This window comes from Musa acuminata, chromosome BXJ1-9 (assembly GCF_036884655.1).
Source record: "Musa acuminata AAA Group cultivar baxijiao chromosome BXJ1-9, Cavendish_Baxijiao_AAA, whole genome shotgun sequence".
Taxonomy (NCBI): Eukaryota; Viridiplantae; Streptophyta; class Magnoliopsida; order Zingiberales; family Musaceae; genus Musa; species Musa acuminata.
Window position 1 is genome coordinate 33,328,189 of NC_088335.1, and position 16,923 is coordinate 33,345,111.

Here is a 16,923-nt window from a genome sequence, read left to right on the forward strand (position 1 = left end):
CCACACCCTTTCCCCTAGCTTGGTTAACTAGATCCATCTTGGTGGGCCTAGCCCATGATTTCCTTTGGACCTAGAGGAAACAAACATTCCAATACTCTTGTTTGTTCCTTTCTTACTCTAAAGTCGCAAGAGAGAGATGTTTGTTTTATTATTATATGTACAAATATAAGTAAGGATGAGAAATCACATATATATATATATATATATATATATATATATTTCAAAGTTTTCCAAATTTCAGATGAAGCAACCATGTACTGATCCCCAATCAACTAAAACAACGTATTAAAACCTGCAACTCTTTCAAAGTAGAAAGCTAAAGTTATCTATATAATTATATATATATATATATATATATATATATATATATATATATATATATATATATATATATATATATATATATATATATATATATCCCATACTCCACAATAATTATCTACAACCGCTTTGCACTGGAAAGCGAAAGCAATACAAGTGCATTTTTTATAATATAGCTAAAGGCTTTCACCACGGTAACCCTTAAAACAACTACTACGACTGTATAGTACTTTCAGCTGCTCATCTTGATTTATTTCCCAGGATCCATGGTGAAGGCAAGTAGTCCAGTGTCAACTGAAGATTTCTGTCGCAGAAGTTTCGATGGTTTGTCATCCACCAAGAAAGGAACTATGTACTTTTTTATGTCATCCTCAGAGATTCTAAGATGGTTCCCCTGAACACTGATGAATTTGACTCGTCCAGCATCATCCAGAGCTTTTAGACCGATCCAGTCTTCCGTGTATAGAGTCGTCTGCAATTTCATTTCTTTGGTTAAAAGAAGCATTAAGCTTGAAGAAAGAAGACAAAACTAACAATCAAGATTGATTGATTTCTGTGTCTTTCCAGATAAGGCGACTGTGATCATGACTCACTCGTATTAAATATTTGTGACAGGAGAATACACAATATAAATAAATAAATAAAAAAGAAACTCGTAGGGCAATTAACAAGTCATTGTGATGGTCATCATAGTCCTTCACAACAAAATGTGGTCACAGCATATTATTATTCAAGGAACAACACTAACATTTTAATACATTTTCCAGTAGCTCTTGAAAATAACAGTAAAATTTACAAGTGCGAAGGACAACCTGATACCAACCTGACAGACTCGACACACTCAAGATGACTGACATAAATATCTGAGCTCATGGAACGTTGAGACTAAAAATTTGAGTGTGTCAGTGGGTTGCATTCTTCAGCGTGTGTGAGTGTGAGGCCTTCTTTGATATCTCATCTGACAAATTCTTGGAAGATGTAATAACTCATCTGACAAATTCTTGGAAGATGTAATAACTCATTCGACAAATTCTTACAAGGTGTTTGGTAACCTATACAGTAAAGAATTTTAGACTGTCGAATGTTTTATCTCAAACTTCCCGATCTATCTATCTAAACCAATCAACTAAATTCAACATCTTATACTCAAGGTTTCAAAGATTGGTCTGACTGGTATGTAACGACCAATATTTATCCGACCAAAGACCAACTATGGTTTGGTACATTTCAGATTATTTATTTGTTTTTTTAATAATACCACACCGACATTTCAATCTTGCTTGCACTTACCATTTAAATTCAGGACATTAGGACAAATTGAGCAATGACATCCTGCACTAGGCTTTTGAAGCTATGCTATTCAGAATGTCCACAATCAGCAGTCCTTTCTACAACGGATGGACTGATTTAAAGGCAATTATTTCAATGTTTTAATATTTTAACACAAACGAAAACTGAAAATAAGAGTAATTTTTATAATGCAGCTTTGTGTGTAGTCTTTAACAACATTTAAAATAGCAAACCTAATCAACCAACTTACTGTCATCATGATTTCCAACCAGTTATGTACCGTCACAATCGATTGTCACAATGTTCTCCCATAATATCCTCATCATCATCATCGGCATAACCCAATTATCATGTCAGTGATAATTGGGTGAATAAAATCTTTTTCTCATAACTGAATTACTCAATTGATATCTAGAAGATCAAACTGTGTGCGGACTAAAAAACCTCTTTACATATCTAAATAATATATAAATATATTTTAAAAACATTAACACATCTCTTACAACAATGACAAATTAACAAATCCATTTTCACCTCCGATAGTCCTTTACTTCTAACTTTTGATACCACATTAGCTTCAAGTTTCATCTGTAGGTTTTTTTTTTAAAGCACAAATGCCCGTAGAGTTCATATGCAGAATCAATATTAACAAATGTAAAAGCCTATGCCATGTAAGAGTAGAGGATCAAGAAAAATGACAAACAGATTAACAAGAAATACTCACAACACTATCATATCTTGCTCCTATATTGGTATAACAAAGATCATATCGACCATGCATGATGCCTACTTATTCATGCATTTACTTCAATTATATTTTATATGTCATGGAGTAATACCATTTTAATAAGGGATATATCATGTTTAATACATATCACATAACAAGTTATGGATTAAATTCTTCTTACATATCATACATCTTTCCCTATTTTTTTTCCTTTTATCTTATTTTCATATCACATCATATTGAGTATATATTATGGAAAATCTCATAATTAAGCGATTTTCAATCCTATAATTAAGGGTTTCTATAATCCCATAATTAAAAAAATCTATCTCCTATATTGGATCACTCAATTTAACCATATCAGTCTATATTATAAGAAATAAATTTAAATGAAATATTATACAGAATCAATTTTCTTAGTTGTATAGTTTATTATCAGCCTATATATATCTTACTTTTTATACCAAAAAGAGGATAAATGAAAAAAATCATATTCTTTTATGTTTTTGGTATCAGGGCTTGGCTCCTATAGGAATAGTTTTTCTTCTTTCTCTCAACCTTAATTGCTGTTATGTCACTTTTCGAATTAACCCCAACTATTTTCTCTTTATTGTTTGCTTGTGAGAAACTTACGCTACTATGTCTAAATGAGAACATGAAACCAATGCTTCCATCTCCAACAAACAACTTAGATGACAATCCATCATTATTAATTACTATGCATAAACTCAATGGATAAAACTTTCTTTGTTGATCTCAATCCATAAAATTATATATTCGAGGAAGAGCAAAGATCAACTATTTGACCAAATCAACAATGAAACTTGTAGAGGATGATCACAAGTTCGAAGCATGAAATTATGAAAATTTCATGATCATATCATGGTTGATAAACTCTATGAAACCCGAAATTGACCAAACATATATATATTTTTACCAATAGCAAAGGAGTTATGGGATGCTATGGTCGAGACATATTTAAAAATAAAAAAATTCAGCTTAAGTATTTAAGATTACAAATAAGATCAGAGAGCTTAAACAAGGTGATACTAGTCTTATAAAATACTTAAATACCTTGAAGACACTTTGATAAGAGCTTGATTATTTTTTATGATTTTGAGTAGTCATGTGTTGCTAATAGTGCTTGATAAATAAAAATCCTTGAGAGGGATCAAGCCTTTTAATTTTTGGTAGGTTTAAATAAAAAACTAGATGAAGTTCATGGATAGATATTGGGGAATGATTCATTAACATCTCTCTAAGCTATATTCTCCAAAGTTATGAGAGAGAAAAATGGAAGACAAGTTATGAAGGGATCTTCTACTCCATCTATCGTTGCAGAAAATTATACGCTTATTATGATAGCTAAAATTAATTCTTTTGTTAATGTTGTGCAATATAATCAAAGATAGGGAGTTGATAAAAATAAACCAAGACACACAAGAGAAACTTACTAGAAGATACATAGAAAACCAGAGCAATCGAGTTTCAGATAAGGCTAATACCCAAGGCTTTCAAGTAGGCCATCAATCTGCCACCACCACTAAAAGAGCTGAAACGCCTTTATTCAGTAAGGAACAAATTGAGCAATAGTTTAAAATTCTGATCCAGTCTCAAAATCCTAATCCTTCTCCTTCATCATCTTGCTCTTTGGTCAAGAAAGGTAATTGCTTCACAACTTTGTTTACTTCTTTTGATCTCAAGGCTCCTTGGTTCATAGATTTAAGCATAACAGACCATAACAGACCTTGGTTCATACTTGTTTTTCTCTTACACATCTTGTCCTTAAAACTCTAAAATAAAAGTTGCCAATGGATCACTTTCTTCTACATCAGGAAAAAGGCAGAATTGTACTTTGCATTAAATTCTTTACTTCATGTTTCCAACTTATCTTGTAACTTATTGTCTATTATCAAACTCACAAAGGATTTGCATTGTATTGCAAATGTCACAATTGTATTGCTGAATTTGAGGACCTGTATTCAGGGAGGACAATTGATAGTGCTAAAGAGAGTGAAGGATTTTATTATCTTGAACAGATGCTACTTGAAATGGACAATCTTAGTTGACAATAAATAGTAACACTCTATACTAGTAGTGAAATAATATTGTGGTACTATAGCCTACACCAGCTAAGCTTTTCTTATTTGTAAAAGCATGTACCTTAATTATTCAGAAACAATAACAGTTCTCTATTTTAGTGTGAAATAAATCATTTTGCTAAACAACATCACACTATTTCTCCTTCTCAACCATACAAAAAATCAAAACCATTTAATCTTACACAGTGACATTTGGAGACCTAAAGTGATAAATATGTTTAGAACCAAGTGATTTATAATATTTATAGATAATCATACAAGAGTATGTTGGGTACCTCTTAAAAGAAAAATCTAATTATTGAAAATCATCCAAAATCAATTCCAAGCAAAAATATAAAATTTGAGAACTAACAATTATAGAGAATACTTTAATACTATTTTCAATTCCTACTTGTTAGAGCATGGAATACTCTATCAATTTTCATGTGTTGATAGCCCCTAAAAAAATAGTATTACAAAACAAAAAAAATAGACACCTACTTGAAGTAGTATGCTCTTTTTTATTTACCACTTATATTAATAAATATCTTTAGGAAATGCTATTCTTACTACTTAATATTTGATTAACCGAATGCCTACTAGAATATTTAATTTTCAAATACCTCTTGATCGTTTATCCACCATTTATCCACATGTAAAACTATTTAACCCTCTTTCACCAAAGGTATTTGGGTGCATTGTATTTGTCTATATTCATAATTATCATTGAAGTAAAGTTGAACTTTGTGCATTTAAAGTGTGTTCAATGGCTACTCCATGACTCAAAAGGGCTAGAAATGTTATGATCCTATATCGAAACAAATATTTATCACTATAGATATTACATTCTTTGAAAACAAAATATATTTTTAAAAAAACTCCTCTTCGAGGGGAGAATTCTACCTAGAAAGATTGCTTTTGGGAACTGTCTCTACCAATCCCTATTTTCTAGTCAAATTCATTAACTACTTTCACTCTATCAAACTTATCTAGCCAACAACTAACTAGTTCTATTGATACTCCTAAACCCAAATCTTCGACACCATAACATGCTATTGAATAGTTTAGTTCAGGGGGAGATATCACTATTATTAAACATTAGCTTTATGTTTATTCAAGATAGAAAACTTTAGAAAAAGGTCAATATTTACTCTCCTTAGTACAATCAAAAGTCTTAACCAATAACAGATCCAAAGACAAGTAACCCTAATCCTTCCTTAGTTCTTGATATTTTTATTACCATTAGAAAATGAATTGAATCCTATATCTAAATGTGTTATATTATAAATTGTCTCTAGCTAAGAATACCCATTGAAACTCCTATGAGATTATACTATGATATTAAGGCTGCTATTAATATTACCCATAATTCAGTGCACCATGATTAAATAAGGCATGTCTAAGTAGATAGACATTTCATAAAGGAGAAAATTAAAGAATGAATTATTTGCATGTGTTGTAATCCTACAAAGAAGCAATTGATAGATATTCTTACCAAAGAGCTTCCAAAATTTTCTTATGAGGATCTAACTAGCAAGTTGGGATTGATTGACATTTTTGAGTTAGCTTGAGAGGGAGTGTGAAAAATCTCATGATTAAGAGATTTTGAATCCGATAATTAAAGGAATCTATCTCCTATTTGGGCCACTCAATTAGGACTAAATAAGCCTATATTATAGGAAATAGATTAGAATAAAATATTGTATAAAATTAATTTTCTTAGTTATATAGTTAGTAATCAACCTATATATATATATATATATATATATATATATATATATATATATATATATATAGTTCCTTTGTATACAAAAAAGATGATGAATGAGAAAAATTATATTCTCTTATGTTCATATCACATCATATTAAATATATATAGAATCTCTTATTCATAAAAGAAAATAAAAATGTAATCTCTTTTCTCCGTGGATAACATCCTTATGGATTTAAACACCATAGCATGTATTGGTTAATAGATTTACTATCTAATGGCACATTTCTTATAGGATGCTAGCGAGTCACCACTGTTCACATAATATTCATAAAAATTAATTCATTTTAGTAAAAGTATTTTTTTTACTAAAATAAATTAATATTATAAATTTTTTTTTATTTCATATCATATCATTTTTACTATGTACTAGACCTATAGGAAGTAACCCTATCTTATAGATAACTTCCTTGGTGGACTTAAATGCTTTCACACATATCGTGCCATGGGTTTAATATCTAAGGGCACATTTCTCATAAGATAACACATCACTTTTGTTCACTTAATATTCATAAAATAATCTATTTTAGTAAAAATAATTTTTTAATCCTTTTACTAAGACTACTATTGGTTATAATTTATACTATCCCATCATCTCCACCTTGATGAACTTGAATACCATCCCTTCGTCAGTTTGGAGGTTTACTATCACTGGAATCTATAATGGTATATAAGCCTATGGTAAAATAATTATTAAGAGCCTAACTTGAAATTAAAATTTTATATAATAAATACAAAATACTCAATCATAATTACCTCGTATCAACACAACATACTTATACATTTTTAAGAAACACTAAATCATGATTCTTGATTTTTTTTAACATGATAATAAATTAAATAATTAATTATTTAACTATCTAATAACTTAGATGATATAAATATTTATTATATCACGTATCAAATAAAATAAAATTAATATTTTAAACACGAGATTCAATTTATTCAAATGACTCATCGGATATATGCTTAACAAAAAATTAATACCAGGATGTCAACATGGTATGAAATTAATAATTGATCACGTTGGATGTCATAACAAATTAAATATGAATATTTATTACTTTATAGAACAAGATTAATATTTCAAGAATAATAAATTTTTATACAATGAAATATATATGCTCAAACATTATGCTTAAAATGACTAAGAGTTAAATATTGCTGGAGCCTATGTTTCTATTTCATTTAGACACTTTAAGCATTACCCAAGAACCTGTGCAACTTATTCTAATTTAGTCCTTTATTTCCTGTTTCATCCAATTATATGGATTATAAATACTCTTTCAAATAAATCAAGTATTGCTTGCATGTCATTGGCAGACTCTTAGTTTAATTTATCAAAATCACCCTTTTAAACACCATTGAAGCCTAATTTTAGTATATGATTTTTTTGTCTCTTAATAAGGATGTTCACATAAATTAAGGATTTTTTGAATATTTTTTGTCTCTTATCATAGGAGTTTTAAAGTTAGCTTGTTGTTGGACTCCTTATGGGTAGAAACTGTGTTAGCTCATCAGTCCAACGTACACTAGACCACATGGTTGGCTAACATTCAATGAACTAGGTCAATCAATGCTTATGGACCAATTCCCTGAGCCGATGAGTATCTATCGATTGATATGTGTAGTTGTAAGTTAACTGTGTTTTAGTTACTTGGTTTCAGATATATTAGGTTTATCGTAACTCAACTAATGTTTTTTGTTTCCCTATAACAACTTCACTGTGACTATTTTCACAAATAAGTCTATTATAGATTGCTTATTTTATTGAGTATTCTAACTAGGAACCTCCTACTCCATTCATTTAGCATATAATAACATGCAAAATGATTCCCTAAAAAATTGTTTATTGTCTAATGTCTCTAATTAATCTAAGTGAACTTTTAAAAAATTATATTACACTAGCTAAAATTGTCTAAATTATTTTTCGATGCAATATTATAGAAGTAAAATGTACCTTTGAATCCATTCATCAGCCATTACCTTTCTTCCTGTTATTTGCTTATCCAGCTAACTTTACTTAATTTTATGTTTATGCTAAGAAGAAGTGCATCAAGATAACTGAATTCTTTAAGATCATGTATATATAGCTGAATTAATAAAAGATGGATATTTTATGAAATTAAATAACTGTTATCGTGAAATTCTAAAGCTAATTCATAGAAGGTCAAATTACAAAATCAATAAGCTCTTGAGGGTTACAATAATAACAAACATATATCGTAAATTTTAAAAGGAATCTGACAGTATCTAGATCCTTAAATTTGGATTCGAAATGGGAAAAGATATAATTTGATTTGTAAATCAGTCCTTAAAAACTCCAAGTGGATCCTCAAAACCTTACAGATTAGTCCCTGAATATTATGAATCAATCCTCGAATATTATAAATTTGTTCTTATGATAATACAAATCATTCTTGACATAATTTGGATAAATTTCCAACATTTAACAATTCTTTTGAATTAGATTGGCATTTAATTGATTTGAATAAGTTTAGTACTTAATATAAGTCTTTCAATTAAATAAATCAATTTGTGTTGTCAAACTTACAAGGACTATGCTAACTTCCACATATGACTAATAGAAACTAGGATAAAGAGTTGCCTCACCAGCTGTAGAAACTCTTAGACTAGTAATAAAAATTAATTCAAATATCTTATGTTCTAAAATCCAAAATAGATTTATTTTTAAGAAATAGATATGTTCATACATAATCTTAGTTTTACACCAATATCCACAATCAGCAGCAAAATCAAAGATAAACTTCTACATATAACTTATGTGTACATTAAATAATAATATCGATTCGTGGAATGTATTTATATCGATCATAGTAAATAATATAAGCATCCACAAATTGAAGAAGAAAATTTTAAAAAGATTAATATCAAGGAGATAGAAAGGAATAACAAGGTATTAAAGAGATGATCCCTATTGCTTCTACCTAACTGTGATAGAGAGTCATGCTCTCTATCACAGTTAGGGAGAAGCAATAGTGGCAATAAGTAAAAAGGGAGAGGTTAACCCTAATCCTAGGCTTCACTTATGAAATCCGATTACAATAGTACCCCTAATTAAAAAAATTAGGGTTTTTCAAAATTCCAAATAGCAGACCTAATCAAATCAACCATTTTACTGTCTCCATGATTTTCAACCAGTTATGTGCCCTCACATTCGATTGTCATGACTTTCCCCATAACATCATAGGGGCAGAACCAATCATCATAAGCATCAAAGTTCTGACAGGTCTAATGTCTTTTCAACATTTGAAGTAACCGATGCGCGAAAGTTTTTCTAAAGGATAAAATGGACATCGGGTCCTTTTTCTGATTCTAAGTTTGTTGTTTGGCAGTTGGCACCAAGTTGAATAGCAAGAGAGAAAAGAATTGAACTGAATTCCAATGGGGGTTGCACCTCATTGGACTGAAATTAAAGGACACCAGCTGCTTACTATATTGTCTCAGCTAACGAGCAAATGAAAAGATGGACTTAGCAGTATTAGAGAGATGCGGGTGAGAGAGAGAGAGAGAGAGACGAAAGAAGGGGAGACAAGAATATTACTTTTCATGAAAGATAAAGAATAAGCAGATAATAGAGCGACAGGATGTAAAGTCAAATAGATCTTTCTACTTTTCTTTTCTAATTTTCCTATCGTACAACTTTATAACTGTAGCTATATACCTTCAATTAGGCAAAATTCTACTCAAACAAGATACCTATAAGCATAAAAATAAATTGGTTGATAACCAAGATCAAAAGATATAGGCAACTACTTATAAAAAGTTAATTCGACTTAGAGCTCCTAGAAGAGTAAACACAACAAATGATGAAACCTAAAAGAAAATTTCTCAAACACAGCCTAAGATTCATCTAAGAGAATGCTTCTAGAATAACATAAGATATAGCAGTTCTGTATCTACTAGAGACTCATTGTGGAAAGGATCAGTTTTTAGTAATTACTCAATCCCAAGAAGGACAATTATAGTTTGCATGTCAAATGCAGTAACAGAAACATAGCCAATAGTTGTGTAAAATAATCAATTTGAAGAAACCATGACGAAGAACCAAATTATTGCAAGTGCGTTCACCAGTGTTAGATATCTACTATACATACTCTTATAGTAAAAATTTGTCCAGAGATCTGTCAGCAGCTTATCAAACAACATGGCAGATATTAAAAGATAAAACATAAAACATATACCTGCTGTGGAGGCAAAACAGCACTGAAGGCACCATCTGGATAATACCCAAACCAAGATGTCTCTGGGGGAATCAAAATTGTGTCATGTTCAAACTGCAAAGAAATTGAGGACAAGTGAGATTTACAGTACCATTTAGAGATCAATATGCAAAATAAAGAACAATTCCATTTAACTAGATATTCAGGAGCACCATATTGGATAGTCCTAACCAATGAGAAATACACCGATCAAAATAGAAAGCGAACAGGACAACTGAAGATTTTCTAAACTCACCATTATCAGAACCAAATTCTGTAAGCTACTAAATCTTTCCTTGTATGTAGAATTCCGTTCGGTGGGCAGTTCATTGTTAAGCTTAGGAAGAAACTTGCATCCTTCCAAATACTCTTGGATATCCTTGAAAAAATGAGATGCAGATTTTCAGAAATGAAAGGCAATTAATTGATGGTTGCTATATGAGTACTATCAAGGCAAAACAAAGAAACTGCATGACAGAAAATTATAACTAAAATAAATTAGTGAATATCAAAAGCCACATGCGTTTGGGTTCAGTCTCAATCTACTTGTGCACCTTAATCCGATGGCAACTTCAAAAAGTTGTCACTGACAAAAAGTGAATTCTTATTGACGAAATAGATCTAAAAAATGGTTCCTTTAAGTTCCATGCTATATAGCTTGTATCAGGTATGACAAAATTCAGATTTTAGCAAATGACATGTTTAATATTCTAAGGCTATAAGGATATGAGGCCAATCTTGATGCCACGACAGGATTACTCCCTTGTGACCTGTCTAACTATAATTCAAAATTCATCTTATTTTCAGGATGCAGGACATAATCATCCTGTTTTTTGAAAATGGTATGCGGATGTGAGCAAAAATTATAAAGATAAATATATGAATATTTCTAGATACAGCCTAAAAGAATTAATATATTTAAACACTTTGACCTTTATAGTTATTCTTTTATCTTTAGAAACAAACTTAACTATTTTTAAAATTATTTTAATGCTAAAAATTAACAAAATATTTAAAATAAAATATTCTCTTTTCATAGTGATGAAGATTATGTTTGATCCCAGCTGAGTCCAATTAGGGTAAGTTTGAGTATATAAGTTCGTTGAGTTCAAAATACTGTTCTAGTCTAAATTCAATTAAATTCTACCAGGTGTAGTTTGAGCCAAATTTTGTTTGTTCTGTCTCAGTAAGATTCAATTTTAGTCCATCTTGAAGTTGTACTAAGGGTCCTATAACTGAAGGATTCTTAGTAGCAATATATAGTTTGGATGGGTGAGAAAGTTAGATAACTTGTGTTAGAACCCAGGTTTTGATTAGCTGAAGCCCAATGTGTCATTTTGTTAAAAAGAATCCTACTGGGACTTAAAATCTCTGTTGCAAAAGGAGGATAAAAGGCATTTAGAAGAGTACCAAATGTTCAAGGTGCATCGTTTAGATTGTGACACTCTTTAGCAGTAGACTCATCTCAGGTTAAAAAGGCTTGTGCAGGACTTACCCTGACAATGGAAGCTTCAGATCAGTGATGGTTTTCTCCTGATGATGCTCCAACCTTAGGAGATTCTACCATTATGCATGTCCATATGGTAGAAATTCAACCACAATTGAGGCTTCCTTGCACCTACTCGCATTCCACTTGCTTAGCATCACAATTGAGGTTTTCTCCTGAGATGTGGGCTTCCATACTAGTAGTAAAATCAATTTCTCCCTCAGGAGATCAATAATACATAGGGGCAAGGATTAGAATACCGAATTCCATGCCAGTGTCAACTTGGCATGGCAACAACTCATTCTATAGCATGCCCCTAGTGCCATATGAAGTAACATGTCAGGGCCCCTCAAAGTGATGTTAATTGCTAAAGGTTCTCCATGCATCAGCATCTCACAGTATCCTGATGGAATGATAAACATGATATAGAAGCTTCTATGGTACACACTCTGTAAGGGTAGATACTGTTTTTTTTCTCAAATTCATGCATGGAAGAGATCATTTAGTATGGGTAACAATTCCAGTTTATAACACGTATAATACATGGTAGACTTGCTACATTCAACATGACTCCTATTGATTAGAAGCAAAACAATGTCCATGTTCAGCAAATGTATAAGGCTTCAAAGTTGTCAAGTTTTGATGAAAAGATGAAAGGGCAACATATTTATGAGAAGAAATTTAAACATCTTACAGAATTACAAGTTAGCAGTTTGGAAATCCCAACAAAGAGATCAGATCAAAGCATGCGGAACAGCACTTCAAATCAAATAAAAGGCCATAAAAGGCTCAATAATTTTTGTTTTCCTAACAAGAACAAGTTTGGTATATGTATAATTTTTCTCTAGAATAATAAAAGTACATAATGAGATAGTCTCAGATACAAATATTTTTCATGCTTAGTGTGGATTACTAGAAGATCAATGTGACAGAATCTTATAGGTCCAGTGAAAAAAAAAAAGCAATACTCACAGTTGGAATTTTGAGATACCCGCTAGGAGCCAGATGGGCCTGCAATTGATTAATCAGAAGTTAGAGGTACCAAAATATACTTGTACTAAGACATTCAGGATCATTTTACTTTAGAAATGTTGATATGGAGGAAAACTTAAGTCACCATCTAAATTGATAGCTGTGGCTTCAAAACACCAAAGTGGCAAAATACCTGCACATAGTCAGAATAGACTTTTGATTTGATGAGGTCATCCACAAGCATGCAGATAATCCCAGACTGCAATAGATAAACATTGCAAGAACAACATTAGCCTTACAATTAAAGCACAACTCCTCATACTACTATCGCAATTTTCACTTCTGTGAGGAACTTAATTGTTCTTCACCATCTAACTTTTAAATTCCAATTTTTCAAACCCTTCAGGAAGGATACATCTGATTGTATTTTCTGAGTCTGACCATCCTAAAGCTGATGGAATTTGTGACAAGATAGTGTTCAATAAATAAAATATTAGTCATTGCAAATGTGAAATTTAACTACTACACTTACTGTCTTGTTTGATTCTCTCCATGAAATCAAGAGGGAGAGAAACACAGTTTATGATTCACCTTAAATGCTAGGTCTTTTTTATAAATGAACGAATCCTTTTATCAGAAGTAATCATGTAGTATCAACTCAAGAGTGATTAGGATAAATGAAGTTCCCAATAAGTTCAAAACTCTAATCGTTGGTTTATCAATAAAGAAATGTCTCCAGGAGTAGAAAATGAGAACATGACACCATTATAAATATAAATCAATGAATCAGAATATTGTTTGGCTAAGTAAAGAGATATAAGCATGATGGAAAGAAATATCAATTTGACAAAATTTTTCAGGTTATAGCTTTGATTTCTCCACATGTTTAATTCTGTAATAGCAGGTTTCTAAGTTACACATCTATGCTGATTTGACTAATTGGTTAAACTATCATGGACATTGACCACATATGCCAGAATAAGCATGAAAAGATTGATTCCAGGACACTTACACCACATAGCGGTACAGAAGCAGTACCAGCATGAGGTCCGCCTAGTGAGATAAAATTTTTTACCTGTTATATGTTGATCATAAGAAAACCTTCCATAAGGAAATGTTCATTGATTACTGGTAACTGATACAGAATCTCTAAAACATAGCTAGAAAAACAAATACATATAAATTTATGAAAACCTTCATAAATTAATTAATCTAATGGATGAGAAATCAACTAAAGAAGTCAATTTAAAAATTATTAAATAATAGCGTAGATATGATTTATGAGTGTGGAGGGCAATTTTGGTACTGGAAGTGACTTTCTTCTAAAAGAAACAATTTATCTTTCTGTACAAAATCCATCGCTCATAATTAATGTGATTGAAAAATGAAGTTGCTGATTCGTTAAATGCAAGTCCAGTTCTAGCATATGTAGTTTACAGTGCATCACATTCTTCTAGTTTAAATCTACAAGAAAATTCTTTCCTAAAAAATTAAATTAAAAAAAGTACCTTGCCGGATTTGTGAAGGCACTTACTTTTCCTAGCTTCATATTTGCAGTTACTCTCCTCTTTTATGGAAAATTTTTGGAAATTTTCTTACAGATTAGTGGCTGAAACAACTAAAAATTTGACTTACAATACAATAATGCTCCTCATAACCCAATTATTGGGACCAATATATAACCAATCTCAAAATTAACACTCATGGCTATCATATATCATTAATTTTCTGCAAACATCTGGAAGAAAAGTCAACTTTTGACCAAAGTTAAGTTTTTAGGTTTTCCTATCCACTTCATTTCCTCCAAAGAAACTAATTTTTCACTAGAATAGACGAATTCAGGCTGAATTGCATTTGCAACTAGTTTGACAGTTAATAATGCTGATAACAGAATAAGCAGAGTAATCTAGCATCACTTTGTTAATGTGCCATATTGAGAAAATTCAATTTGTGGACCATGCATGTTGACAAGAAACAGCAATTTGATCATAAGTGATGAGATTAATGCAAATAAAGAAAACACAACTACAAGTAGTCAACTGTGATGGATCTAGTGGCAAAGAAATGGATGGGGTTGTTGGTTTTGTAATCAGTGGATCTAATGGACAATGTACTTATGTTAGTTGCAGGTATCCACAAGACAAAGCCATCCTATGCTGTGAAGCCAATGCCATTTTGGAAGGTCTTCAAGCTGCTATGCACATGCGAGTTCAGCTGATTATTGTTGATTCTAACTGACAGACATTTTGATTAACAGAACTACTATACCATAAATATTTCTCAGTTATTATACTTTTTTGAAGCCTTCTCTATTATTCATGTTTCTAGGGAAAGTAATAGGTCTGCAAGCTGACTGGCTAAATTTGCCAGAACAAACAAATCAGAGCATACTTTACTATGCTTTGATTTTTTGGGGAACAGTGTAATGCCTGGGATTAAGTAATAATTATTTTTCCACTTTTTGGAAAAGAAAAAGTAGTTAAGTTATCACTATGATGATAATCACTGCATTGAGTGAAAAGAAAACACCTAATGTCTGTATTTCCAAGTAGTGAGTAGCTTGTACAATCATGTAAGCTTATATCAGTGCCTTTTGACAAATCCTGAGGATAAAAGAACAAAAGCAACAAAAATGTGTTTCTTTAAAACATTATATGAATTTTATGTCTTACAGGAGGTCCATTATCGCAGAATTCAATAACTGCTCGACCAATTAAGTTTCCCTGCAAACAACAGTCAAGAAAAACCCTGTTGATTAATTCAAATGATGACATGAGAAAGGGAATATTTAGCATGCAGTATCTGACTCCACTACAACTACAATAACCAAACATAACAAGTTCAATGTAGGTAGTGCGGAACAAAAAAAAAAGGGTAGGAATATCCAAATGATCAGGTGTGTGGGCTTTGTTGTCATCATCATTGTTGGTGCTGCTAGTGGCTACGAAATTTAAGTTAAAGTTTTCTTTGAACTCTATTATACAACAGTGTATAACGAACTTACAGACCCACCATTGACAACATTCCTGACGTTCCCTAAGGACAGCCAAGTTACTGATTGCTAATTGCTAAGGTTGTAATTTGCAAAGAAAAAACCGCCTATTACCAGGTGCAACATGGAAGCACTAAGATTGATATTGACCGCAACCAGAGAGACACGGTGTACACATACAGAATGGCATACTGGCACTCGATAATATTTTGAACTGATCAGTATCATCTAGACCAGAGAAAAGGGGAGGAGCAGGAGGAGAACAACGAGATATTCCAACAGGTGGAGGCAGTGATTCAAATGAGGAGGCGGTGGCGATGCAGCAGGGTGAAGAATGTGACAGGAAGGAGGAAGAGACGATGGCATCGATGTGAAGGAGAGAGAGAGAGAGAGAGAGAGAGATGACACGAGAGAAGAAGAAGAAGAAGAATAAGAAAGCATCAAGAAGTTGTCAAGCCTCATTTTGGATTAAATGCATCTTGATTGATAGTCAGACTAAATGTTGATCCTTATTCACCAACGTAGCAGAGTTTTAAGTCGCACCATACATGACACTTAGTATATCAAAAGGGTCAAACATTCAGTGCTTAGGAACTTGAATCGGGATATGGAGCAATCTATTTCGGGTGGTCTGGGTTGGTTTTCTAAGGGACAACAGTCTTAGGAAAAAATTGGTTTCTCTTTCGCCTTCTTCTCTTCTCTCCCATTTCTTTTACTACTCCCCCTCTTCTTTTGTTTTTTCGGTAGAATGGAGCAAGATCGACCATCTCCTGCTAACTTTGGTTGACTCTTGATCAATTCCATCTGATTTTGTCAATAAAATTTAGAAATGGTGCAAAACGGGATTAACCATGGTTGTGTTGGGTCCGGTCTACACGTGAAGTTGGACAATTGTGCCTTTCCAGCTCAAATCATTAATTAAAAAAAATAAAAGAGATATAAGACAGCAAAGGTGAGAGAGAGAGAGAGGACAACGTGTAGTGAGAGAATGATTAGGATATGATGATCAGTGGTCAAACGGTATCAGTTTTAGTTCAAATTTTATATAGAGAATTCTTAC

At 31.8% G+C, this 16,923-nt stretch overlaps 1 protein-coding gene across 1 annotated transcript in view; it reads right to left on the bottom strand.

The window, feature by feature from the left end:
* Positions 1 to 385: 385 nt before the first annotated feature.
* Positions 386 to 16,923, bottom strand: part of LOC103998396 (uncharacterized) — a 32,901-nt gene continuing 16,363 nt past the window's right edge. The window contains exons 6-12 of the mRNA XM_065083501.1: positions 15,544 to 15,594; positions 13,884 to 13,946; positions 13,065 to 13,130; positions 12,872 to 12,910; positions 10,670 to 10,792; positions 10,396 to 10,488; positions 386 to 793 (exon numbers count right to left, since the gene is read on the bottom strand). Of these exons, the coding sequence (XP_064939573.1) occupies positions 572 to 793; positions 10,396 to 10,488; positions 10,670 to 10,792; positions 12,872 to 12,910; positions 13,065 to 13,130; positions 13,884 to 13,946; positions 15,544 to 15,594 (657 nt within the window). The 3' untranslated portion in view covers positions 386 to 571. The remainder of the gene's footprint in view (positions 794 to 10,395; positions 10,489 to 10,669; positions 10,793 to 12,871; positions 12,911 to 13,064; positions 13,131 to 13,883; positions 13,947 to 15,543; positions 15,595 to 16,923) is intronic.